This window comes from Protopterus annectens, chromosome 10.part0, assembly GCF_019279795.1.
Source record: "Protopterus annectens isolate FY-2018-M chromosome 10.part0, PAN1.0, whole genome shotgun sequence".
Classification (NCBI taxonomy): domain Eukaryota; kingdom Metazoa; phylum Chordata; order Ceratodontiformes; family Protopteridae; genus Protopterus; species Protopterus annectens.
Window position 1 is genome coordinate 1653042518 of NC_056744.1, and position 27370 is coordinate 1653069887.

Genomic DNA, 27370 nt, shown 5'->3' on the forward strand with positions numbered 1-27370 from the left:
GGCAGAAATCTTGTTACAATTGGTATCAATAATTTAAAGAAAGGAGGACATGCATCTTATAGCTCCCTTCTTCATAAACAAAAATAAATTACCTTGTGTGACAGAATTTTATAATCTACAGATTTTCTAATGTCTCTTGGATAATGTGCTTATATTTTCCACCATTTTTATCACTCTGTTTTTTTTAATGTATTTCTAAATAGTATCCTACATTTGTATTGGAAACAGGAAGGCTATTTGGTAGTCAAATTTTATCCCAATTAGATGTTCAGAATTTTGGATGGATCTAGCTTCTTTTCAAGGGTCTTTGTGACTATTTTCAATGTCTGTAGGTTAAGACGTATGGGCATGGCTCTCCACCCCAAGTTAAATGCACTAGTCCCCAGGTCACTACTACCTCAAAGTTATGTTAAATTATGGTGAATGAGGGGACAGAATCACAAAGCTGAAGGACTTGGGGAGTCTCCATATGCCATAACAGAGTATATTATTTTTTGTTAGATGGAAAAATTCACTGAATTAATCGAATAATTCATAAATCAATGGCAGATTTGTTTATACATTTATTTTTATTTATTTATTTATTGACATTTGTTAACCGGGTTAGTCCAGCTGGGATTTTGTCCCATTTTCAGTGGAGACCCGAGGAGAAAAGCTCCAGATAGTACAATAAAACATTACAGTAGTAGACAAGCACAGCAAACAATAGAAATAAAACTAGCATTACAGCAGTAAACAATAGAAAACAACAGTTAAATGACAGCAATTTTTTTAAGAAAATACTATGTAACTGTACTAGTGAGGCAGAGTGCAGAGTGTGGAAAGGATCAACAGAGAGTGATTCCAATGTGGGGGGAGGAGAGAACTATGTAGGGTCATAGCAGGGGCAGATTCTGGAATTGAGTAAATGTGTCTTAAGTTTCTTTTTAAATAGTGGGGTGTGAGAGATTGAGCGTATGTCAAGGGGAAGTTTGTTCCAGGCTTGGGCCACAGAGTGTTTGTAGATTAGCTTACTTACTGACTTATTTGGGTGGTAAATATCAAGCAATTGTTGATTAGAGGTGTGGAGGGGTCGAGATGGGGTGTAGACAGAGACAAGAAGAGATAAAGATGGACAGTAGGATGGTTTAAAGAGCATAGAGTGCAGCATGTGAAATTGGTAGAGATGTAGTAGTTGTGGGAGTTCTAGCCATTGTAGAGACTTTAAAGCAATACAGTGGTGTGTGTTGTTTGGGGAGTCAGTGATGAATCCTGCTATTTTGTGGTAGGATTGTTGGAGCTTGTTCAGGGTAGTTTTTTGGATATTTGTGTGAACTGGAGCGGCATAGAGGAGAGAGGGGAGGAGAAGTGCTTGTCCTAGGGTGAGTCTAGCCTCGGAATTGAGATATTTTTTGTTCCGGTATAAGAGACCTAGTTTCTGATGTGTTTTCTTTATGCATTGCTGTATGTGTTGATTGAATTGTAGTTCATCGTTGATGATGACTCCTAGGAGTTTGGTGTAGGTGTCGGGTAGGATAGCTGTGTTATTACAAGACTTAATGACAAAGGAGGATTTATGATGAGTAAGAGAGTGGGGCAGAAAGAGTAAGAGTTTGTTTTCTGTGGGATTGAGGATCAGTAAGTTTTCTGAAAGCCATTGTTCAGTGGAAAGTAGAGCTGTTTGGGTTAGGGAGTGTAGGTCAGAGATGTTGCTGGCTGCAGAAATGATTGTGGAGTCGTCTGCATATTGTATGAGAGAAGACTGATAGCATGAGGAGAAAAGATCATTGGTGAAGATGTTGAATAAGAGGGGACCCAAGATGGAACCTTGTGGAACACCAGTAGAGATAGGCAAGAAAGGAGAAGGGGAAGAGAGCCATTTGACTGATTGTTCGCATCCAGACAGATAGCTAGTGAACCAGCTGAGGGTGGAGGTGGAAAGGTGAAGGTTAGCAAGTTTAGACAGAAGTAAGGGATGAGACTGTGTCAAAAGCTTTGGAGATGTCAAGAAAGAGACTGGAAGTAAGTTTATTGTTACATGCAATTTTTTTCATATATCTAGAGAGACTGACATAATAAAAATGTGAATAACTATTTCACAATTATGCAAATGACTTTGCAAAATTTACTGTGGTGATACGGTACTCACACAATAATTTCTTTATCTCACTTGCCACCCATAATGAAAGATAAGCTTACCGTAAGCAAACCAACAGCTTTATGTTGTCTGATCTCTAAATGATTATCAGAGAGCGTCTTGATAGTGGGCATAATATTAGCTTGAATGGGTACATGTGTGTCTTTCTTGTCTTTTAGAACTTCTGCCCAGTTATTCTTAAGATCAGAGTTAGCACTGGACACTACAACGTGGGAGGATATAGCATCATATTCAGTGCATTCAAGATCATCTTCCATTTCTTTCAGAATGTTTGATGCTTCATTCTTAAGCTGCTGGATGAGTTTTTGCTCCTTGTCTTGCAGAAACTGGTGCAGTTTTGCAAATTCTTGTGAAATGTATTGTTCCAAAGAAAACACATCTTCCTGGAAAACAATGAATACATAAAGAGGTGAGATAAATTCATGTACATGACAATATCAGCTGTATCCAAGCATTTTCCTTATAAAACAAAAGAAGTACAGACCAGCCCACTAACACTGAGGTAAAGCATCTCTCTGTGTCACTGGTGACCTGGTACTGGAATTGAGACAGAACCCACCAGTATGGCTGGCTACAAAAGAAAGACAACCAGCAGCCAAGGATGCTCTGTGGAGGAGTAGGAAGGAGATATATACTTCATACAAAGACAAGCTTTAGCATATACAAGTTATTTACATGGGAAAATATATATGTATATTCCAGAATTTATGAAGATACTAGAGGCATGACATACATAAAATCATATTTAATTATTTAGAAGGCTTGCTTTCACAAAAACACACACAATAAATAAATAAATAAATACATAGCATCTTCAAAATAAAAGTTTAGTCAAGAAAGTTTACCACTCCATAGAAAATTCTGTCAGAACAAATAGAGGCCTCTTTCCAAGGCCCTACTTTAAGTTCAGGTATTCCACAACCTTCTTCCACTCTCAGCCCCAAAAATCTACACACCTTTCTCTTAGGTCTCACTCTTAATTCCACAAATTAATCACAGTCTACAAATGAAGCTAGATGGACTAGCCCCGACTGGGCCCTCCATACTTCCAGTACTACATTTCATCACACTGCCCTTCCACCGAAGAATTCTCTCACTCGATTTCACCTTCCAGGCTACTCTCTTTATACTGAGGTACAGTCCCGCTGACTGACCATTATATGCTGACTACATATTTAAAGAAACATGCATATTTTAACACATCTTTCAATAAGACAGTACAAAATCACAAGAATTTAATAATGTTACAGTTTTACAATATCAACAAGCTCCACATGCAACTACCACCCCTTTCTCAACACAAAATGAGGAGACTGGACTCCTCATGAAGGACAGGTTGTCTTCTATAGCCTGGCAATTCAGTTGTGGGGCACAATGTATTCTCTACCAGATACCACTTTCCTACTATAGCTCCCATAAGCCATTCCTCCATTATTCCCAGTTACTATCCTTCATCTTGTTTCTGATATTCTGAATGGATTAAGTATAACCTGCCCTTCTGAAGCAGTTTTCAACTAAATTGACTTAGTGTTGCAAAGTAACTCCATCAAACTAGTCTTACTACCAAACAGAAACTTCCAATTTATTACATCCTGTGTCATAGATGTCACCCCTTTTATCTTATACTGTAACTCTGTCATGATCCCTAATAGCAACATCTCTTTTACTGGTGTTATGCTATGGAAGTCACTCCTTTTAACTCACGCATTATATAAGTTTAATCTATTTCATACCCGACAAGCTCTTCCCCTCTATCAAACAGAATAACCCAAGTATTGGTAGCTTCCCCACTATCAACTCTAAAATTTACTTGCCAGCTATATTCTAGTGATGCTGTGTAAATGCTCTGTACATAATCTTACATCTTATTTTTATTTTATGAACATTTTTTTTTATACAGAAAGCCTGCGTGACTTTTGCTAACCTCCATACCTTTTCTCCTTAGCATATTTTGTTTACAGATTTCTGCCTTACTCACTACTCACTGCCATCAGTAATTTCACTGCAATGCTGAAATCTGTCAGTTAACAAAGACAGGCGTCAGTTCTCCTTAAAAAGGACCTTTAATGATACCAACTGAATTGCTATCATGGAGATTACATGCATACATTGAAATACACAATTTTTACCCATCACCAGTTTTAACTTGGTGCAAAGGGCAAATGCTATGCCTGTGTCACTCTTGCTTGGCCTCAGACACCATCCTGTACAACTTATGTACTCACACTCTATAACTCTTACATTCTCCGTGTTAACCTGTTCTTCAGCTAAAAGGTACAGGTTCGATTCTCTACATAATGCAGGACTACTATGCATTTTTATTTCCATCCTGGCACTGCAGTTTTGACTTATTGTTCTGGAGATGTTACTTCCCCCACTACGGAAGTCATCTCCTTTTTAAAATTTATTTGGCTTACTGTTCAGTCCAATTTCTTCATCAGCCTGGTTCTCTACCTTAGTTTGAGTGGAGACCAGCCCTTTATTTCCTTTTCATTCCTTACATTACCCTTTTACATCAAACGGTAAATCCCCCCCCCCCAAAAAAAAATTCTTATTTCTACTTAGATCTATGTTGCACTCCCCTTCTTATCTCACTGTCTTACACTTGCTCCATTTTGAAGGGCCTTACCTGTATCCAAGCTGTTTCAGTACTAATAGTTCTTCAAGCTTCTGTGTATGTCTCTGTAATGTGCTGATATTTCCTCAAATTTCTATACTGACATCCCTTACAATTCTGGATTCAGAATTCCTAATCACCTCATTTCATTTTCTATAATGACATCCCTTACGGTTCTTCTTCTTTTTCTTTCGGTTGTTCCCATTAGGAGTCGCCACAGTGGATCATCTGTTTCCATTTATTCCTGTCCTCTGCATCTTGCTCTGTCACACCAACTACATGCATGTCCTCTCTCACCACATCCATAAACGTTATCTTAGGCCATCCTTTTTTCTTCTTACCTGGCAGCTTCATCCTTAGCATCCTTTTCCCAATATATCCAGCATCCCTCCTCAGCACATGTCCAAACTAATGTAATCGTGTCCCTCTGGCTTTGTCTCCAAACCGTCCAACCGACCCTGTAATATACATATTCCCAATCCTGTCCACCCTCGTCACACCCAGTGCAAATCTTAACATCTTTAACTCCGCCACATCCAGCTCTGACTCCTGCCTTTCTACATTCCCTGCGGTTCTACATTCGGTATTATCTCTTTAGCTCATTTTCATTTCCTATAATAACATCGGTTATACTTTTAGTATTTGCTGGTCTGTTAGCCCAACACACTTCTGATAACAGACAGAATCCTGACCACCATCAAGCTTTTGCTCCGTCAGTTTCAATCTCTGCCTCATTTAATTTTTCTGTTTCCTTCTCTTCATCAACCTGATACGTAGAACCCCTTCCTCTACATTTTAAACGGGAATCTGTTTGGGACATTGTTCAGTGTCACCTCTTCTATCAGTACACACCACCTTCTCCTTTTTCTTACTTTATCTACATTTCTCTCCCTCCATTTAAGGGTGAATCATCACCACTCCTTCTGTATCTATTCCTGTTCCAGGACAGAAGGATACCACGGAATGGATGCAAACCTACTTCTCATTTACTGCTTCTTCTACAAGTCTCTCTGTAAAGGCATTTCTGAACAGATTTCATCTCCCTCTGTGTCAGGGTGAAAACATGTCACTCTTTCATTGCCTTTTTAATATCCAAATTGTTTTTCTTCTACCTTCTTCTACCTTAGGAGGAATATTTACACTAGATACAGCTAAACTGCGGCACCATTTTTAAATTAGTCCAGGATCTGCTACTTCTACGGACTCTTCACAACAGGTCCCCTGAGAAGTGTGCACGCATGCTGGTATTTTTGGTTTATGTCTTTGCTTAGTTTTTTGTTTGAAAGTACTGCCTCTGTGTTATTGCTGCAATTTTACTGTGCACTGTTTTAACCTTTGCCTCTGAATGTGAGTATTGTGCTGAATGTATTTAGCATAGCATGCTGGTATTTTTGGTTTATGTATTTGCTTAGTTTTTGTTTGAAAGTATTGCCTCTATATTATTGCTGCAATGTTATTGTGCACTGTTTTAACCTTTGCCTCTGAATGTGAGTATTGTGCTGAATGTATTTAGCATAACATGCAGGTATTTTTGGTTTTTGTATTTGCTTAGTTTTTTGTTTGAAAGTACTGCCTCTGTGTTATTACTGCAGTTTTACTGTGCACTGTATTACCCACGGTGGTGCAGCAGTAGCGTTGTTGCCTCACAGCAAGAGGTTCTTCCATTCGATTCTCGACTGGAGTGCGGGGAGTGCCTTCTGTGTGGAGTCTGCATGTCCTCCCCGCGGTTGGGTGGGCGTTCGAAAGACATGCGTAAATGGGAGTGCCTTTGTTGAAGGTTGAACATCGAGTTGGCACCTCGGCGTTCGTCAAAATGTACTGTCAATCATTAGTGGACCGGAGTTCCGCTGTGGAGACCCCTAACTGGGAAAAGCCGAAAGACAACAGTAACAACAACAACAATTGTTTTAACTTTTGCCTTTGAATGTGAGAATTGTGCTGAATGTATTTACACACATATAGAGTGCATTTACTGGATTATTGTAACTGTTTTGTTGAACTTCTGGTCAATCAATGGGACACACATGTGTTATCTGAACTTTCTCCCATGCTTGCTAACACTATTATGTAATTTCAATGTATATTGTATTTACTAGGGCGATGCTAACTCTGTGAACTATTCTGCATCTAGCACTGTGGCTGCTGGTATTTAACAAATAGACTGCATGATTAAATAGACTGCATGAATCTTTGTTGTTACCCTGTAGGTTGTGCCTGTACTAAACTACTAATTCCTCTACAATTACCTGGTATGTTTATCCTCCCTCTTTTTTCCCACTGTTGAAAGCTAACACACAGCTACATACAGCCTAAAGAAAGTGAATGTAACCCAGGAATGTTATGAGTGCATCGCAAGTGAGAATTAATGTTGTGACTTGAGAACTAATGTTGTGCTCACTTACCTGGCATGTACCTTACCTCATAATAGTATAGTATATCTATAGTAATAGTATAGTATATCTATCATAATAGTATAGTATATCTAGTATATCTATAGTATCTGCAACAAAATCAGTCAACTGCATGCCCTTCTAGAAGTAAACAACTTTGACATCCTATGCTTATCAGAAACCTGGCTAAAGCCCTCTATTAAAGACATTGAAATTACCCCACCTGGATATAGCATTCTCAGATCTGATCGTACCTCCAAAAAAGGAGGTGGAGTAGCTATTCTTTATAAAACACAACTAAAGCTTACTCTTCTGGACCTTACCCTTAACCAAAAAATTAATGCCGAAATAATTGGTTCCAAAATACAAATTAACAACACTAAATCTATAAACATCATCTGTGCATACCTCCCCCCTGGAAATAATATCCCCATCTTAGAACAACTTCTCGAACACCTCTCTATAAACCTCCCTCAAGAAACACTATTTCTTGGGGACTTTAACATCGACTGGAATTCTTGTAGCAATGCTAACCCCACCTCCCACATAAATCTTTTTGGTTTCAAACAACTTATTGACAGTCCAACTAGAATAAATAATAAAAGTAACAAAGAAACCACCTTAGATTGGATTCTTACAAACTCCCCTACAAAACTACCAAACTGGTATCCTTCCAGAAGATCTTAGTGATCACTCACTTACTTATGTTATTAGGGCCAAAACTAAGCTAAACCTACCTACCTCACATAAAACAATATATTCAAAAAAACACTTTAATCCTGAAGGATTCCTAACAGAGCTGTCACAATACAACTGGACCCCTCTCAAATATCTCTCACTCAACAATGCTGTTGAACACTTCAACTCAGCATTCCTGACCATCCTGAATCAACATGCCCCAAAACGTATCATTAGAACAAAGACCAAAATAGCACCCTGGCTAACTTCTAATACCAAACAAACAATTATACTTAGAAATAAATCATGGAAAAAATGGCGGTCCTCCAGAAACCCAAACGATCACCGTATCTTCAAAGAACTCAGAAATAAAACCAAAAAAGCTATACTCACAGATAAAAAAAATTATTACCTTGAACTACAACAATCAACCAAAAAAGAACCAAAAAAGTTTTGGTCCACTATCAATAATCTTCTTACCCCAGGCAAAGTAGTTACACCAAACCCACAAAACTTAGATCCTGACAACCCCTCTTTAATAGCCAATAACTTCAACACCTTCTTTACCACTTCCATACAAAATCTAGCTAACCACTTAACCCCTGATTCCTCCCAACTGCTCTTAAATAACAGTGACAACTGCCTTCCACCCCTGCAACTTCAACCCATACCAACCTCCTACATACAATCTCTTTTACAAAACTTAAATCTACTACACCTCAGCTGATAACCTTCCAGCTGAATTTCTTCAAATAGCAGCCAAAGCTATCGCCTACCCTGTCTCCATCCTCATAAACAGATCCATAAAAGAAAGTACTTTTCCCTCAATCTGGAAAATATCTCATATCATACCCCTACACAAAGGAGGCAAAGCCACAGACCTTTCAAACTTTCGTCCTATAGCACTATTATCTCCTCTAGCTAAAATCATGGAAAAATGCATACACAAACAACTACTCACCCATCTCCTTCAAAACAATCTACTTGCAGATACTCAACATGGATTTAGACCTTCACATAGTACTACCACTGCTCTACTTTCCTTTTCCAACACCATCAACTGTAATCGTAACAACAACAAACTAACCTCTTCTCTTTTCCTAGACCTGTCAAAAGCCTTCGACATGGTCAACCACTCACTTCTACTACACATATTAAAATATCTTGCTTTGGATACCTCCTCCTTAACCTGGTTCTCTTCTTATCTCGAAAACAGGCAACAAGCAGTACTCTGGAAAAATTGTCTATCTTCACTACTACCTATCTCTTTAGGAGTCCCACAAGGATCCATACTAGGGCCCCTCCTATTCTCTATCTTTATTAATGACCTCCAAGCATCTATCCAAAACACTACATGTATACAATATGCAGATGATTCCACAATTATTTGCACAGCCTCCACTCAATCTGAACTCCACTCACTCACACAAGCTACCTTTTCTATCGTCGAAGACTGGTTCTCAAAAAGATGTCTTCTCCTCAATTCCAAGAAAACAAAACTACTACTTTTCTCACCTACATACAAATCTACACAACTTAACTTCTCTATTACTGCAGGTGACAACTCCCTCATCTCCCCAGACTTATCAACCAAACTACTTGGTGTTACTATTGATAATAATCTAAGCTATGATTACCATATCAACAACACCATAAAAGCACTCAATAAAAAATTGGCACACTATACAGAATCAAACCCTACCTAACACCTGAAGCACGGACCACCTTAGCACAAACACATCTCATCTCGACCCTATTGTATGCCTCCTCCATCTACACTAACCTCTCAAAAAGTAACCTAAAGAAACTTACGACATCCTACCACAATATAGCTCGCTTTGCCACAGCATCCCAGTATAGAACACACCACTGTCTAAACTTAAAACAATTACACTGGTTGGAACTTCCCAACAAGATTATATATCAACAACTCCTAATAACACATAACATATTATATCAACCATCTAAAACACCAGCCCTCACTAATCTTCTGAGCCCTTATAATAACCTGAAACAACTACGTTCTGCAGAAAAGCTTCAAGTCAAAACAACTCGAATCACCAATTCTGCAGGTAACTGCCTATTTCCCAACGCAGTAGGCAAAATATGGAATAACCTCCCATCCCACATTACCTCAATAGGCTCCTTTAATCTTTTTAAAAAACAACTTCTTGCACATCTTACAAACTTCTGGCTCTGCTCTTGTACCAATCCCGACTGAGAAACCTAATACCTTCTACTATCATTCTTCCTCACTTCTCAACTACAATCCTTCTCTGTGTTCTCAAACATCCTAATGACTCTACAGTTTCTACTGTCTCAAAAAAAAAAAAAAAAATTATATATTGTATATACACTAATATGTATGCAATTATTTGTATGGAGTGTAGTTCTAGATATAATCAATGTCTCTTGCAATACGTAAATAGTATTCTATGTGTTTTATTTTTTTCTTGATCCAGACTAATTACTATCCATGGTAACTTAATATCTGTTAAAGGATCTCATAGTTAATCTTCAATTTTGTATAACCTTTGTTTTAATTCTGTGGAGCTTTTCTCCCCGGGCCTCCACTGAAAATGGAAATTATCCAGTTGGACTAGCCCGGTCAACAAATGTAAAATAAATAAATAAATAAAAATAAATAAATATCCTTACCTCCCACATTCTCCACGCACATGCACCCACAGCTTTGCCAAGCCTATACTTTGCTCATATTAATTTTTTTCTGTTGCCTACTCACAGCAAGACTTTGTTACATCTGTTTTTGTCTCCTTTTCATACAGCTCTAGCTCTACTTCACTACTGGCTGCCCAGGGCATCTGCTGAAAATGGACCTGTGTCCAGTCGGACTTTCCCGGTAAACAAATATAAAATAAATAAATAAATACATTTAGCATTATCCATTTCCTTTTCTAACTCCATATCCCTCAGAAAAGGACATCTCAAAATAAATTGCATCCACCTATATTACTTTGGCATTGCTTATAATTAACTAATGCCAAGATTCCTGACTTTTCTGTTATACTCTTTGTGGTTTAGATATCTGGTTGGGTATTATCTCTCTCTCTCTCTCTCACTCTTTAACTACATTGAAGTAACCTGTTACGGGTAAGCTACTTTCTCTGAACTCTCATATATTCTCCTCTAACAAGGTTTTCTTTAACTTGATACAAAAGTTCAAAATTCAACCCAGCTTGTACATTTTTTTTATCCTAAACTTGCTTCCATAGGGTGTGCTTTCTCAGTGAGAGATTTCTTCTTCTCAGTATTGCCAAACACTTACATTTCCTGCCCTGCAAGACTTTCAACCTGCAAATATTCCTCTGCTCTCTACCCTGCACCATTGTCAAGCTACAATTACACATACTCCTTGCTTTGTAAAGTTTTGAAATTGCACTGGCTTAGTACGCATCTCTCTTACTTTTACTTGTTTTTACTCTTAGATGTTGGTCCATCCTGCCAGACTGCAGTACTCTGACGTCTCTTACATCTAAAGGCGCCTCAATCTCAGCAAGATGTAATATTTTGGTGTTTAAACTTCATACCTCTGCAGATTTTGTTCTTGCTGGCTGAAACTAAGTGAGCAAGCTCATTTATTTTGTATTTTCCAGGCCAACTCCCTTTTCCAGATTTTGGCTCTCTGTCACTGCTGTGCTCACTATCCTCCCCATTTTTACAGTGAATATCAGGTTACTGCTCTGTCTTCATGTTTATGTACATCGGATTTCTACAATGTATCTATGAATTCTCCCTCATCCCACATTTTGCATAGTTCTTGAAAATGGGAAAAATATTTTCCAAATATTTACTTATGGGCCATGTCAGGGGATACAGACGCAGGACATCATTTTTACAGCCCTGTTTCAAGCAGAGCAGAGTTCAACCCTCTCAGGACAGGACAGGATGGGTTACACAATGTATCTAGTACACATAATAGCACATATAAACAGTCTGATGTAGCAAAGATCTCCCAGACATGTCACGAAATAATTTACTTTTTTATTGTAAATATTCTTATGTTTATACCACAAACAGCCCTTGATAAAGGAAATTGTGGTTCCAGAATCCAGAAGTGTTTGAATTATTCAACCCTCTAAAAATACAGTACCCTAGTAACACTGTAACCTAGTGACACTGGGTACACTCAAGTTATTCTAGATAATGGAACACATATTACACAACTTTGCAAAGTGGCCTTTCCCTACACATTTGTAAGAAATTAACACATTATTCTTTGTATTTTGTTTCACTAAAATTATATACTCCTTCCTAAAGTTTCAGCTTTAGAAATAAAGGTTGCATTTTTAAACACTGTACTATGAACCAAAAACTGATCTACTGCTAAATCCTCTTACATTGTTACTTACTGCTGCTGTCAAGTTCATGCAAAAACTTTAACATCTGTTGTACAAATACCAGATTCTATAAAATAAAAGTCCAGTTACAAAATGTTATTTTATTTTAATTTAATCCCCATTTATATCAACACTAACAGTTATTTAACATAGCTAACACTATCATTTTCTTTTACATCCCTATGTGGGACAGCTCTTGAGTTGGCAGCTTTGTTATCTAGTCATAAAACCCACTGCTGCAAATGTCTCAGCTGTTTTTCAGTCTTCATCTGTCAGTCCACCAGTTACTGCAGCAATGCCGCCATGCTTACAGATAAAGAAACACACAAATCCAAACATTTCTCAGGGAAAATACTAAAGCAGAACATGAGATTGCTTTCTCGCCACAGAGAAAGATTTCCACCAGCAGGAATGTGTCATCACTATGGCATATTCTCTCAGTCACTATGACTTGTCTCTGGCCACAAGTTTTCTCTCCTATCTTTGTGAAAGGAACAGAGATAACAAAAGCACAGACAGCAATCAGTGTAAGCGGGAACACAGGCTTTAGCATGGGTAACCTTAATTTTAGATTAAGTAATGCCTGTATTTGAAGTTGTCAATTTGAGGCAGTTGCTCCCATCTGGAGTGTTGAACTTTATTTACTGAAAACGTACACAGTTGTGTGTGTTTTGTCCTAAGTTAATAGGGAATGGAGGATTTCAGAAAATTTACTTACTTTTCTGTTTGAGTGTTTTCATTGTAGCAAAACGTTTTGAATAATGTGAGATAGAATGATATAAAAATGAGAAGAAACAACTATAAAAAATGAGAAGAAACAACTATAAAAAAGACCAGTCTGCCAAAAGTGTGTGTCTATGCAAAACAAAACTTGGAAATACACATTCTAAAGAACTGTCAATTACAATAGGGCAATCATAATGGCTACTCTGTCCCTATTATCTTGGAATGTGAATAGCCTTACAGGTATAAACAAAAAGGAAAGAGTACTGAATTATATGAAGAAATGTAGGGTGCTAACAGAAATGTTGCAGAAGACATATTTGGATAAAAATAACCATGTGAATTTGACAAATAGTATTTCAGGATGGTTATTACTTCTATAGAAAGCAGCATGCAAAATAGCTGAACCCCTAATTTATATTTATATCCTCTCACTTACCACAGGAATTGTTCCACCAGCCCTGAAAAATGCCATCATTATATATCTTCTAAGATACCCCAGCCAAAAACTCATATAGGCTATGGACCTCTCTCTATTCTTTATTCTCTTGCAAAAGTATTTTGAGAAAGTTCTTTAAGCAGCTGCTTAACAATGCTAATAGCTCTGGAATTCTATTTGATAGACAGCATGGCTACAGAAAATAGGTTTAGCACAACCACCACTATAGTCTCAGCAAATGACACTATCTATAGTAACTCAAATGGTTGTCTTTTACAGCCAGTATTTCTGTGGACTTGACCCATGACTTTGAAACTACTGAACACAAAAAATGCTTGCCAAGTTACAAAAATTCAGTTTGGGAGAAAATGTCTTTACCTGGTTCCATAGCTATCTTGACAGCAAGACATTTCAGTTCTACTCTAACAACCGGATGTCCACTAATGGAACACTAAAAATAGATATCCCTCAAGGTTCTGTTTTAGGCTCATTATTGTTTCCTTTATTCATTAATGATATTACTTATGATTTACCTGAATTTAACCTTACCCTCTATGCAGATTATATTTTATTACTCCAGGCAAAAAGATGCCTCACAGTCCTGCAATCTGAATTCTAGAAATCCTTCTTTAATCTTTGTCAGTGGTCAGAGCAAAATAAACTCCAAATTAAATGCAAAGAACTGTAGAAGGACATGGAATAGCTGTAGGGGTTGGGACTCTGTGATGAGGGTTGTGGCTTGGGGCTTCCCAAACATAACTCAATTGGGCCCCACACTTGCTAAGGCTGGACCAGCTGCCACAACACAGAATGGCTTCTCTAGAACATACCATTAATTAATTTTATTAACTGACTCACATAAAACAGAGTCAAATAAATGGAACATACATTAATTTGGACATCTTTAACCTCATTAATTTCTTTGGAAAAGTAACTGATGCCGTGGATAGCAGTTATGCACTGCATACAGAATATCTGGACCTAACCAGGGCCTTTGACGCTATTCCCACATGCAGGCATTATTGACAGCCTTGCAATTCTGAGTATAAATCCTTGCACTGTGGGGTGGATAGTTAACTCGTCATCTGACAGACTCATGTAGTTAGAGTCACAGGTGCCACTTCTGAAAGTAAAAGGTTTACCAGTGGTGCACCACTTTGCCGTGTATTTTGCTCTGACCACTGACAAAGATTAAAGAAGGATTGCTGGAATTCAGATTGCAGGACTGTGAGATATTTCTTTGACTGGAGTAATAAAATATCATTTGCGTAGAAGGAAAGCTTAAGTTTAAGTGAGCCATAAGTAATATCATTAGTGAATAAAAAAACTGTTTTAGGCCATCTCCTACTTGGCAGAAATTTTGCAGACCTTCAGCCCAGCACTCCTGGCCTATGGTTAACTAAGTGCGCAGACAACTAACTGGCTGTTGCTATTCAATATTCAGCTGACTCACAAATACTGCAACAGAGAAAACAAGGTCAACAACTGGTAATGGTCTCAAATTAAATGTAAAAAATGAAGCACAATTCATTCGGGTAAACAGAATAGTTTCACTAATCATACAGGAAATGCACCACTCCAATCAGACACTGTTGTAAGGGTTCTAGGCTTGTTTGTTGATATTTCCTTATCATTTGACCATCATGTCATCACAATCCTTAAAAAAAAAACTTTTATCTGGCTTGTGTAATTTAGAAAGGTATCTCCACTAAATCCAAAGAAGTCTTAATTCCCCTTTACTCATATCTTAACATACCCATTATAGTCAATTGACTATAATACACCTTTTGACATGTATTTTTCTAACTACATCGCACAGTTTGAGAGACCTCAGAGATTCATAACTAAAAAGATTAGTGGCCTCAAAAATCTTAGTTATCAGGAGAGACTGACATCCCTTTCGCTGTACTCAGTCTCTTACAGACTCAAACATGGAGATCATGTTTAGTCTTTTGAGCTAAGAAAGATCCAACTTTATTTCACCTCCAATTCCATTGCAGAACTAACTGTACCTTAAACTGATATCCCAGAAAATCCCTCTGGAACAAACTTCCACCAAATATCAAACAGAGTAGCAACCTTCAAGGTAAACCTAGATAACTGGATGGACAGACCAAAGAAGAATTTTAGGCTCTCTTGTCTTGCTCTACTTGAAGCTGGAGGAAATTTCTGAATAGGGTTTTTGACTTGGCTTGAAATGGTCTGCAGACTGTCTGCCTAGTACTTACCTATGAATCTACACAATAATAAAATAAACTTTAAGCAGTGCTTCCGAGATGTTGGATGGCTTAGTTGGAGTATCTTACACTTGCTTATTAAAAATTTCTGGACAATTCTACTCTTCATTACTGCCCAGTTGTCAAGACAAAAAGCCACAATGCAGACAACAGGCTTTTCAAACTTTGCTCACCAGTAACCAGTAAAATATGCATGGCATAAACTGTGTTTTAAAAACTAACAAGATGGCAATCTAAAATGTGCAACTGATGCTCTAATGCATTCATCATTCTTTATATTCAAGACATCTATAATTAAAGACTCCATACCTGTATGTCTGCAATTTCTTTCTCCTTTTTGATTTGCAAATGTTTAAAATGTTTCACTCTGAACTCCAGAGATGTTAAATCAATTTTCAGTTTGTCCTGCGGGTAAAAAAAAACAACGTAATTAAGCTATACAAACTTGAAAGTGGACTGCAAAAATAAAAGTATGCTCATTTAATTTGTTATAAATGTTCTGATCATTTTCAATCACAACCAGATTTTAAATATTACAGGAGTTACGCTGCAGACAGCAATACAGAATTAGGAGCATTAGAAATAGTACATACAGAGAGGATAATGGAAATCTAATGGTAGTATAAAAAGATATGGGATGAATGACAAACAACTCAGTAAAACATGACAAGCAATTGTACATGTTACAGTCATAGTGTGGCAAAAAAGTGGTTTCACCTGCACCATGAAACATATTCAGCTACATTGTTTATGTGTTCATTTAATGATACCTTGAAGGATTTTAAACTGAAATGTTAAGTCCTATTCTAAAAAAGGCTCTTTCTTTCCCTATGGTATTCATGAACCTTATATATACAAGCTGAACACTTCCTTTAATCCCATGTTTAAATGGCTGGTGGGTGAAAACCTGAGAATAGGTGTGGTCATTGTGCAACTATAACCAAAAGGACAAATACTGAGCAAAATCTGTAAACACAGTTCTTTGTGTAATGCAGTCATAATCAGAAATAGGATCACTTGATGGGTAAGGACTCTATGGACACTTGGCAGCCCATGTCCCTACCCAAGGGATACTCGGGTCTATATTATAAGACTGAAAGTGCATATGTGCGACTACATAAAAGTCAACACATAATGCACAAAACCTGAAAATAGCGAATGGCCACGTAAGTAAATTTTTCCCTATGGAAAAACTTACACAGCCGTTCGCTAAAAACAAAAATTTTACCTCATAAACAGGTGGGGGGATTCGCCCCCCCCCCTAACTAAATTTGCCAACTCCGAGATCGCACTATAGGGAAGGAAAGGCCAACTCCGTGAAGTTGGCGAACTATCTCCTTGCCCTATGACATATTCATCGAATCGCTTAAATGCAATTCGATGAATATGTGTCGCTGTTTCCATATTCGCTTTAGGCATTTTCGTGCTTCTAATATAGACTGAGGATACTCTGCTGGGACAATTATGTGGGCTATTAGTTTTTCACTAATATGGTTAATGGTGTCTTCTTGCAAATACATACACTGAATTGCTTCATTCAGTACTGACCTGTCCTTAGTTACGAGATAATTTTGTGTATTAAAATATATTTCACATGAAAGTTAACTCCATCGAAAGACAGTTTGCTAGCATACAACCTATATTAATCGCACAAATTAGATCACAGGTCCAAAGGTTTATACTAGGCTGTTGGTTAGACACAGCAGTTTGTAACTTAGCCTCAAGGTCCCATTTCTTCAGTTGCCTACAACATAAACAGACTACTGCCTAATTTTGTCCCCCTTTTATTATGGATTTAAGGGACAGTATCAAGGTGACTCTCCTGGTTTCCCATTTACCTGTGCAGGTTGCACCTGAAGAGGTTTATGGAGCCACTTCACTTTACATCTAAGAGACGTCAATTCCATAAGAGAGGGGTTGTTTGAGATAGACATCTATCACACCAGCAGGTCATATTTATGGTGCAGTCGAAATTCACTTCCCTACAGCAGGTATTTAAGGTACTGTTTGTTTTCCAGATGTGCAGAAGGCCAAATACGACTGGATCCTTCAAGGCAAAAACTAGAAGGATCCAGTAGAGGTCCCACTTCAAGAGTCAGCAGGATACAGAGAAAACAGAAAGTGCTTTAAGGCAGTCTGTATAGCACAAAGAACACATGTTCTTGATTTCCCAGTGAGGAGACACTGCAGTCTTTCGAGCTGAGTCAAAGAATTAGCCAAGTACATCCTGAAAAGCGGTGGTATTTCTATTATGGATTGGATAAGGAAGGAATACAGAAGATTGATGACTTCTTTTGATCTGGAAAATATACCTCTGATAATCAGGCTAGCTAGATAACAGAATTTCCTAATGATAGCAAAATTCCTAGTGAGCAAAGGATAGTTTATTGTTGACAAAAGTGCATGGGTCCCTAATCACCCTATGAATTTTCAAAGGGGGTGTCGTCTATATGATAGGTGCACATGTGCCCATGATTGCCAAAAGGATACACTATGTTAACTGGTGCTTAATTTAAAGCCATGGTCCAGGCACCACTTATTTATGTATTTATTTTACATTTGTTTACCAGAAAAGTCCGACTGGGCCAGACGCCCATTTTCAGAGGAGGCCCAGGAGAACATCATCACGACAATAAGTACAACAGTTACAATTGTAGTTGCAAAGTAACACAATATAAAACATATGCTCAATGATGAGATTAACACAGCCAAAAAGAAGTCAACAAGTAGGACGTGTGGAATATACAACAGAAGTTGCAAAGTAACACAATATAAAACATATGCTCAATGATGAGATTAACACAGATAAAAAAGGTCGACTAGAAGGACGTGTGTGGAATATACAGAGAGACAATAGATAGCAGTGGTACAACAGGTATAAGTTATGCCCTCATGGAAAATCTGGGAGTCAGCTGGAGAGTTCATGACAACTCCAAGCCTGCAGTCAGCCACAAACTTCTGATATCAGCTTTGACATCAGAAAAGTACATCCCAAATATAAATGGGTCAGGTTATAATACTTGTGAACGCTAACTGAAAAGGAAAGGCAATGTTCTCAGACTGAACAGTTAAACTACAAAATAAGAATGCCCTACTCATTGTGTACGTAGAAACTGCAAAAAAGTGTTCTTCCACAATACAACGACAATTCAACTAATATCCCCTTTATAGAACAGTGATAGCATTTCCAAATAGTTCAGTGTGCTGCTTAAAACAATGCAATAATACCACGCATGCGGGAAGACGATCAGGACGGAAAAAATATAGCATACAAAATCTATAAACTTTGGGTAACGTAATTCTTTGAAGAGCATTGTTGAACCATGGGATGTCTACAGCCAGTGAGATTTAGCTTTACTGGTCTAAATGTACCCATAAAGATTTAAAAAGTAAATCGGTATTACGAAGCCATGTGGCCAAAACACTAGTATATCCTTAAGGGGTCCTTTGCATGTATCCCATGGGCCTTCAGGAGCAGGTTTACGATATTACTCAGTGAAGGATGTAGTTTGGCAGAGTCTTTCTTGCTGTTTTTACTGAATGGTTTGTCTGTGTAACCTTTTCACCCTTTGCTTAACTTCTGTTTGCTAACTGTCTCATACTGTCTCATTTAATTGGTCACACATCTTTAACCAACACTGCAGTGTAATCCAGCTTTACCACAGACAAATGCTTTATTTGGCTTCTTGTAGTACTGAGACTGTTCACTTACACTGACTGAGTAGCTCCCTGAGTACTAAGGTAAAAGTACCCAGCTTATTCTCCTAGTCGAGTGTCACCTGTACTTCTTTGGGGCTCAGGAATAAAGACCTCTCACTAGAACTGTGTGGATGATGACTTAGCTCCCTGGTGTGCCATCATCCACATTACTTCCCAAAGGATTTTTCTTAATACAACCTAATTTCTACTCCCTTTGGCTTCTTGTTATGTAAGCTGGCATAGGAGGAGTAACTCCAAACACACAATGCATGTATGCCGCCACACATGCTGGTATTAGTAGGACAGTAACTCCAAACACACAATGCATGTACACCTTCAGACATGCTGGCTGCAGCACAAGTGCTGTTTTGCAGTTCTGTGAATGCAGCTTGACCACATGTACCAGGTGCAGCTTATCTCATCAGTGCCAGGCATCATAATTGAAGTGCATCTGGCTTCTTCCCTCCTCAAAAGATGGGTGAGAAAATATAGGCCACTCACTGCCACTGTCCCCAGTGGGCTCTGGTGGCACCCAGATTACTAATCAAGCCTGTGTTACAAGAGTCACAGTTAGAGCTTTAGCCATCTGTACCAGAGAGCTAAACAATTTCAACATATCATCTGTGGAGCCCCACATTATTCCATCAAGGTATTTTACATAGCATTTCCAAAATCTTGACATATCAATGCAAAATAACTCTTTATAACACTATCATTGCAGGATTCCATAGTTTACTGGGTTGTATCATGAAGTAAGTGCATTGAACAGTTTTGGGAAAAAAAAAAAGGATTATGACTGCCAAGTTAACATCAGCAATTTCTCATATACTGATGCAGAGGCTAGAACATGTACATTTTTAAGCAAAAATAATGAATGCAGCAGCAGTCATACTTACAATAATACAGACATGCCTCAATAATGTGTAAACTTTTTTCAGAGTAATATTTAAATTTTCTCTCTGCTATCATATAGCATTCATCCCTGTTTTGTCCAGAAGTTTGCATCAGGGCTGTGTAGAGGCATATCACCCCCCTCCCCCACTTATGCAACCTCATTCCCTGTCAGCTGTCCCTGATTTTACAGAAAGTTCCTGATTTTGCCTGTTATATCTGTCCTATCCCTAGTAACTCGCTCTCTGTTTCAGTCAATAATGCCACTTGAAATTGGTTCCATAGAGGTGTTACTGTTCCAAAAAACATCATGTCTGCCTTTGTGAAGTGTTTATTTATTGTAGAGGATTAGATATCTACTTTGTTAAGAAGTTCCTTTCACTATGAAGTAAAAGATCAGAAGCTTCCCCCATTATCTTTACTTTTTAAAGTGCCTTAGGGTAGCACTGAAATAGTCTGTCTGATCCTAGTGTTATTACAGAAGGACAAAGCTCTGATGCAGTAGGAGTGCTCTCTGTACCCCAGGATACAGGTTTGAAGCTCTTTTTCCACTTTTTGTATTTTTGTTTAAACAAATGAAACATAGCCCACAAACTCAGTGTGCCACTCAACCACAGCCCATAAGGCATAACAACGTACCAAACACTCTAATCATAGGTGACTCTATAGTCAGGCACACTGATGTTCCACTCACCAGGCTAAACAAGGAGAAAGTTACTGTCGGCTGCCTGTCGTGTGCCAGAATCTGCCACATAATGCACGCACTCAGGTCACTCCACAACAAGTACAAATATGGGGTCTGTATCAGCATCTTGAAGTCTGACAATATCGAATCTGATATTGCCGACTCGAGAATAACGAAAGCGCAGAACATCGAATGTGTAAACGGAAATCTCCGTAAGGGGAGATTTCCATTTACGTCAATGTAGTGCAATCTCGGAGTTGGTATATTTAAGTAGCGGGGTGTGTGGGGTGCAGGGGGGCTTGCCCCCCTGCCTAACCTTTTTTTTTTTCGTGTTTGTAATTTTATTTTATCAGCATTTCGATAATTTAAGAGTTCAATCACTAATGTTCGACATTTAGTGATTCGAACTTTTAAAATTTCAAAATGCTGATATAGACCCCAAATATGACTCTGTCATTGTCCGTGTTGGTGTGAATGACCTGAGACACCTCCTTGGACTACATGAAAAGAGACATGAAGGATCTCTCCGATCTTGTAGCCCAGGCAGGTATAACCCTAGCCCTGAGTAGCATCCTGCCATCACCCAGAATGATACCACAGTACAAGGACAAAATGATTGACTTCAACAATTGGCTAAGCTTCTGGTGTCATTCTAAGGGGATCCAGTATTTGTCTGTCTGGGATGACATGATCGACAGACCACGATGCTTTGCCAGATATGGCCTGCACCTGTCGCCCTTGGTATTCTGGATACTGGCTAAGGCTCTTGCCACCCCTATAGTGCCTTTTTTAGGCAAGGTTCAAATGACAAATTCACCACCGTAATGGGTACAAGCAAGCAAAATCTGAGGGTAATGCTACTCAATGCTAGAAGTCTAAACCTCAAAATGCACTCACTCGAGGCACTCCTTAAAATGAAGAACATTGACATCTGTGTAGTGACAGAGACCTGGCAGAAATCTCTAGAGAGCACCCCTACATTACCAGCTATAATTCATACCACCCCTTTCGGCCACCTAACCCAGACCAAAGCACAAAAGGCGGAGGCATGTCCATATTCATTAAAGATATCCACACCTCCAAGCTAGTTGCACAGCATAATGCATCCAAGATTATCCAAGTGCAACTAACTCTGGGCAAGACCGCAATCCAAATTGTAACTTGCTACAGACCCCCCACCATGCCCCAGAATTCCCACTCCTCATTTCTTGATACACTGGAAGATATTAGGGTACAACCCAGCACCCTAATAATGGGCGATTTCAACTACCTCATCATTAACTGGGAAAACTACTCATGTACCAACTCTTCTGCTCAACGTTTTCTGGAATTCATAAATTCCAATGCCTTGGATCAACTTATTCAAACCCCCACCAGGGGCAGCAATATCCTAGACCTGGTTATTACCAACATGGGCGACCGGTGTTCCACACCAGAGGTCAATTCCTCGTTGGTCAGATCCGATCACAAGCTAATCACCCTAGACATCCACATCCTGCCCCCACCCCCCATTAGGGAAACCACCGTAAAAAACTTCTCCAAAGCCAACTTCACACTTCTTAAGACAGACGTTGCAAACTTCATGACACCCATGCAGACGGACAATAGAGGTACGCCTGGCTGAATCCTACACAACTGCACTTTATAAGCACTTACACGAGTGCATGGATCGTGCTATCCCTAACAGAACCAGGATGCTATCCTCCAAAAAAAGGAAGCCTATCAGGTGGTCCTCTGCCATAAACAAACTCTACAACAGAAGAAAGAAACTGTTGCAAAAAAGAGTAAAATCTCATGATTGGAGGAGCTCCCTGGTCAGCCTCAGTAAGAAGCTGAGATCCCTCATAAAATCCTCCAAAGCTAGTTACGAAAACAAAATTGCCACTGACTCTAAAGATAACCACAAAGCATTCTATAGCTATGTCAAGACTCTCAATGGCAACACTCAGATCTGCTCTGAGTTACAGCACAATGGCACTAAATATACAGAACCAACTGATGTTGCCAACATCCTAGCAGATAGGTTTAGTGCTAACTTTACCCCCTCTCACCCACTAGAGGGCCCATCTCTACACCGGAAGAATGCAAAGTTCCTGTAATCATGGCTGCACAGGTAAAAACACACTCTCCAAAGCCAAGAACACAGCATCCATGGGACCTGATAATATCCCAGGCTGCATTCTACACGAACTACAGAACGAACTGGCATCCCACCTAAGTACCATGTTCAATCATAGCCTCACCTCAGGCTTTGTGTCCACTTAATGGCACACCGAGACAGCTATCCCACTCCACAAAGGGGGAGCCACGACGGACCCCGGGAACTACCACCCTATTAGCCTGACGAACCTGGTCTGCAAGGCCATGAAATGTATCGTCATGGAACTCATAAACAAAGACACTGGTAATCTCCAAACTCTGGACCCCACCCAGTTCGAGTTTGTAAAAGGCAGATCATGTCTCCTAAACCTGACAGACTTCTTTGAAGCAGTCACCAAAGCCATAGATGAGGATAAGGTGGTTCACACAGCCTATCTAGATCTCGTCAAGGCTTTCAACACCATCCCCCACTCTGGAATTATAGATAAACTCACTAAACTAGGCATAAATCCCTATGTCACAAGATGGGTTGCCAACTGGCTCATGGACAGAACCCACACTGTGAAAGTAGCAAACTCCAAATCCAACTTCAGACCAGTGACAAGTGGAGTACCACAGAGTTCAGTCCTGGGTCCTCTCCTGTTTGGTATCTACTTCTCTGAAGTACAGACTAACACAGAAGGTCTTTGGCTAGCAAAGTTTGTAGATGACTGAAAACTAGGAGCCATAATCGAAACTCCTAACGATGTGGACATCCTACAAAAGGGCCTCACTGAGACAGATGCCTGGTGTCAAAGCCATGGCCTGAAGCTCAATGCCAAAAAGTGCATTGTCATCCCCTTTGGTAAAAACTCTGTACCCATGAACTACCACATAGGCTGTAGTCTACTTAACACCGAAAGTGTGATAAAAGACCTTGGGGCACAGGTGGACAGTAGTCTCTCCTTTGATAATCACATTGCAACAGTGGTCGGGAAATCCTTCTATGTGGCACACCTCATCCCAAAAGGTTTCTCATCCAGAAAAAAAGAGGTCATTGTTCCCCTCTACTCATCACTCATTAGACCCATTATAGAGTACAGCGCCCCTTTTGGTATGTGCCTTACAAGACATCTACAACAACTGGTGAGGCCATAGAAATACCTCACAAAGAGGATTACTGGCCTCAAACAGATGCCCTATGCAGACCTTCTCAAAAAACTCCAGCTTTACTTTGTCGCATACCACCTACTCAGAGGCGATCTCTGCCTAATATACAAAGCTATGTCAAACCCAGAGCTGTTGGACATGCTCCATTTAAAGAAATCCCAATCCCTCCGAGCTACACATGCTGTAGGGGCCTAAACCTTGTCACCACAATAAATAGAACATGCTGGAGGGATAGATTCCTGTCCCAGAGACTTCCCATACTCTGGAACAGACTACCCATCTATGTCAAACAGAGCTCCTCATTAGCACTCTTCAAGAAAAATCTTGATGATTGGATGGGAGATAGGAAATTCACCCCGGGGATCACTTCTGAGGCTCTGCTCGACAGGGGCACAGGAAAATAATTTTCTTGGGTGGCGAAAGTCAGGGTAACTTTTTGGCTAGGCTTATATAGGCCCTAGGGCCAATAGCCTAGTACCTACCTATGAACCTATGGGGTACTTTAAATCATCCCTCCTGGTGTTTAGGGTTGGTGCAAAGCCTTAAAGGGCTGCTTTCTGTGTTTAAGGATACAGGGTGAAAAAAAATCAAGATTGGAAAGGTTTTAAGTGACTTAGTGTCATATTCCCCTGGTGTCTTGTGGCCCCCTCCCTGTCCATTCATCTTCCGTGCTGCAAATATCTTCTCCTACTTACTTTTTTAATAACTTTAGTAATTGTAAAGGTCATCCTTGGTGTTTAGTGTGCCCCCCCCCACCCAATACTGCAGGATTTGCTCTTTAGTCTAGTGGAGTTTAGAGGTGTGACGGTCTTTCTAACTACACAGAGAGAAAGACACACACACACACACACACACACACACACACACACACACACACACACACACACACACACACCAATACCCATACATACAAGCATACACACACGTGCATGTACCACGCCTATTTCCCTACTCTGTCCACCCAGGCAGATACATGTACACACTCTTTCACCTAATATCAGTTATCCTTCTGCAAACACTCACATACCCATACACACACACAAACCACTACCTGTCTGCTAAACTTCCCTTCACTTGCCTATAATACGATCTTAACAATTGGCAGTGATAGGTGAACGTGAACTTTTGGCCATGTTAATTAACTCAGCCAGCTGAGCTAACTTACACAGCCAAGCAATTCAGTTAATGCCTTCACAGAGGCATTTCCAGGGAAAAGCACATGGCCAAACAACGCAGGCTGCTCCCCTGGAATTCCTCATTAGCATACACCTCGGCCAAGGGGAAAGTCACCCATGCCGATCCTACAGACTGTATAGGATCACTGTAGTGGGCTTGACTCTGAATCAGAAAGGACCACCACCAATGGTAGCAGCCACATGAAGGCTCACCTCTGGCAGCGGCCTTTTCTGAAACCATTCTACAGGTTCAATACATAAACCAACTAGCAGAATAGTAATGTCATAAAATAACTTTTAGTATGCGCAAAATGTTTATATATTTGCTCATCTGTTGCATTTATTATATTATTTACTCTTTTCAGTACTGTTTCTTACATGATTATTCATTCTTACAGAAACAATGCACAGTCACTTACTGAAATAACTGAGGCAAAGGGCAGGGCTGTGTCAGTTGTTCACCTGTTACAAAGGTGGTAACCCTTGATAAAGTCTAAGGTGGCCATATCTACAGCAACTTTTTATATGAATGCACTGGTTAACCAGTCAAAGAATAGCATTAGATTTATAGTTCCAAAAAGGTAAACCGGAAAATCACTTCTTCAGCATCGGGCCACAAGGATGAATTTCTTTGGAAATGTTTTTTGCAAGACTGAATGATTGCATTATTTATTTGTTTTAGATTTGATATGTAAAGTTTTTTCTTAATGCTCCAGCCAGAGAATGCAGTGCTGTTTACATTTTACATACAGTAAAAATATTCCTGTTTTTTTCCTGAGTGAATTACACTTGAATGAAAAAAAAAAGAATTGTCGAGTAGAATAAAAGCATCAGATATGTCTGTTAAATGTTTTCTACTATTAATCATAGTTATGTTGGGATAGTAATATACCTGTGATTTTTTTTTTTTTTTTTTTTTTTTTTTTTTTAGTAACGCAACCCCTGAATTTTCCCACTATCAATTGTTACCAGTGATGAAACAACTGCAATCTTCTGTATGGGTAATATCATTTTCTCCCTCCCACTTCATTCCCTACCCCTTCTCTCTTCTCACAGCATGAGAATTTTATTCACCATCTAGAAGAAATACATCATAAAACATACTTTGTGCTCCCAGATGTGTATTATTATTATTATTAGTAGTATTTTTTTTTTCTGGCACGCATTCACTAGCCACAAAACAGCTCAAGTCTTATCCACTTTTCATTTCAGAAAACATACCATAAACAAGTTACTTAATGTTACTTAATGTTACTTAATAGACAGGGTCCCTTACCTTATACCCACTGATTGCCTCATGCAGGAGCACAAAACTGTGCCTGGAATGTCTGGGAACACACATTGTACAGATAAATGTCTCATCCTCTTGACAGAACAACTCCAGTCTCCGTCTGTGTTCCCCACAGCACTGCTCTGTTCCCACATTTGTAACACACATTTTTAGCATCTCTGCTTTCTCCCTGCAGTCTGTTTCCTGGTTTAGATCCTCTAACTTCAATTTCTTGGATCTTGGAATCATTTCAGTCAGTACAGGATTCACAAAAGCTCTTCTCTACACAATGGATAGGAAGGTTGTAGTTGCTTTTCTGTGTACCTCTTGGTAGGAAGTTCCTGTCAACAAGCCAGACTGAAAGGTTTTGTGTGTGTGTTTTTTTTTTTTAAATCAAAATCTGCTAACAAAGGACCTGCAAAGTTGGTGTCCATGATCTAGAATCACTGAACAAATAAACTGTCATATACAGCCTCTAATGCACATGCTGCTGATGGATAGTGGGCATTATGCATTACATTGTTTTTCTTTTTTTGGTTTCATTTTCAGAGAACAGGAAGTAGAATGTGTGGGGAAGTCACCGCCTCTGTTTAAAGTGGCAACAACCTCAGATCTTAGTATTATGCCATAATGAGTGCCTGTTCCTTAAAAACACAAGTGTTTAATTGTGGTATACCACTGGTCCACAAATTCCTAGCAAATATTCACATAGAAATGAATAAAACAGAGACACTTTATGAAAATTCAAATGCATGAATTCAAGTATACTCATCTGCATGTCTGTGGCTCTATGCTACATATTTTCCATAATTCCATTCACTG

At 39.1% G+C, this 27370-nt stretch overlaps 1 protein-coding gene across 1 annotated transcript in view; it reads right to left on the reverse strand.

Moving 5' to 3' along the window:
• LOC122814370 (zinc finger protein 135-like) overlaps window positions 1-27071 on the reverse strand; it is a 187565-nt gene extending 160494 nt beyond the window's left edge. The window contains exons 1-3 of the mRNA XM_044086955.1: window positions 26555-27071; window positions 15889-15984; window positions 2179-2520 (exon numbers count right to left, since the gene is read on the reverse strand). Of these exons, the coding sequence (XP_043942890.1) occupies window positions 2179-2520; window positions 15889-15984; window positions 26555-26797 (681 nt within the window). The 5' untranslated portion in view covers window positions 26798-27071. The remainder of the gene's footprint in view (window positions 1-2178; window positions 2521-15888; window positions 15985-26554) is intronic.
• Between the last annotated feature and the right edge of the window lie 299 nt (window positions 27072-27370).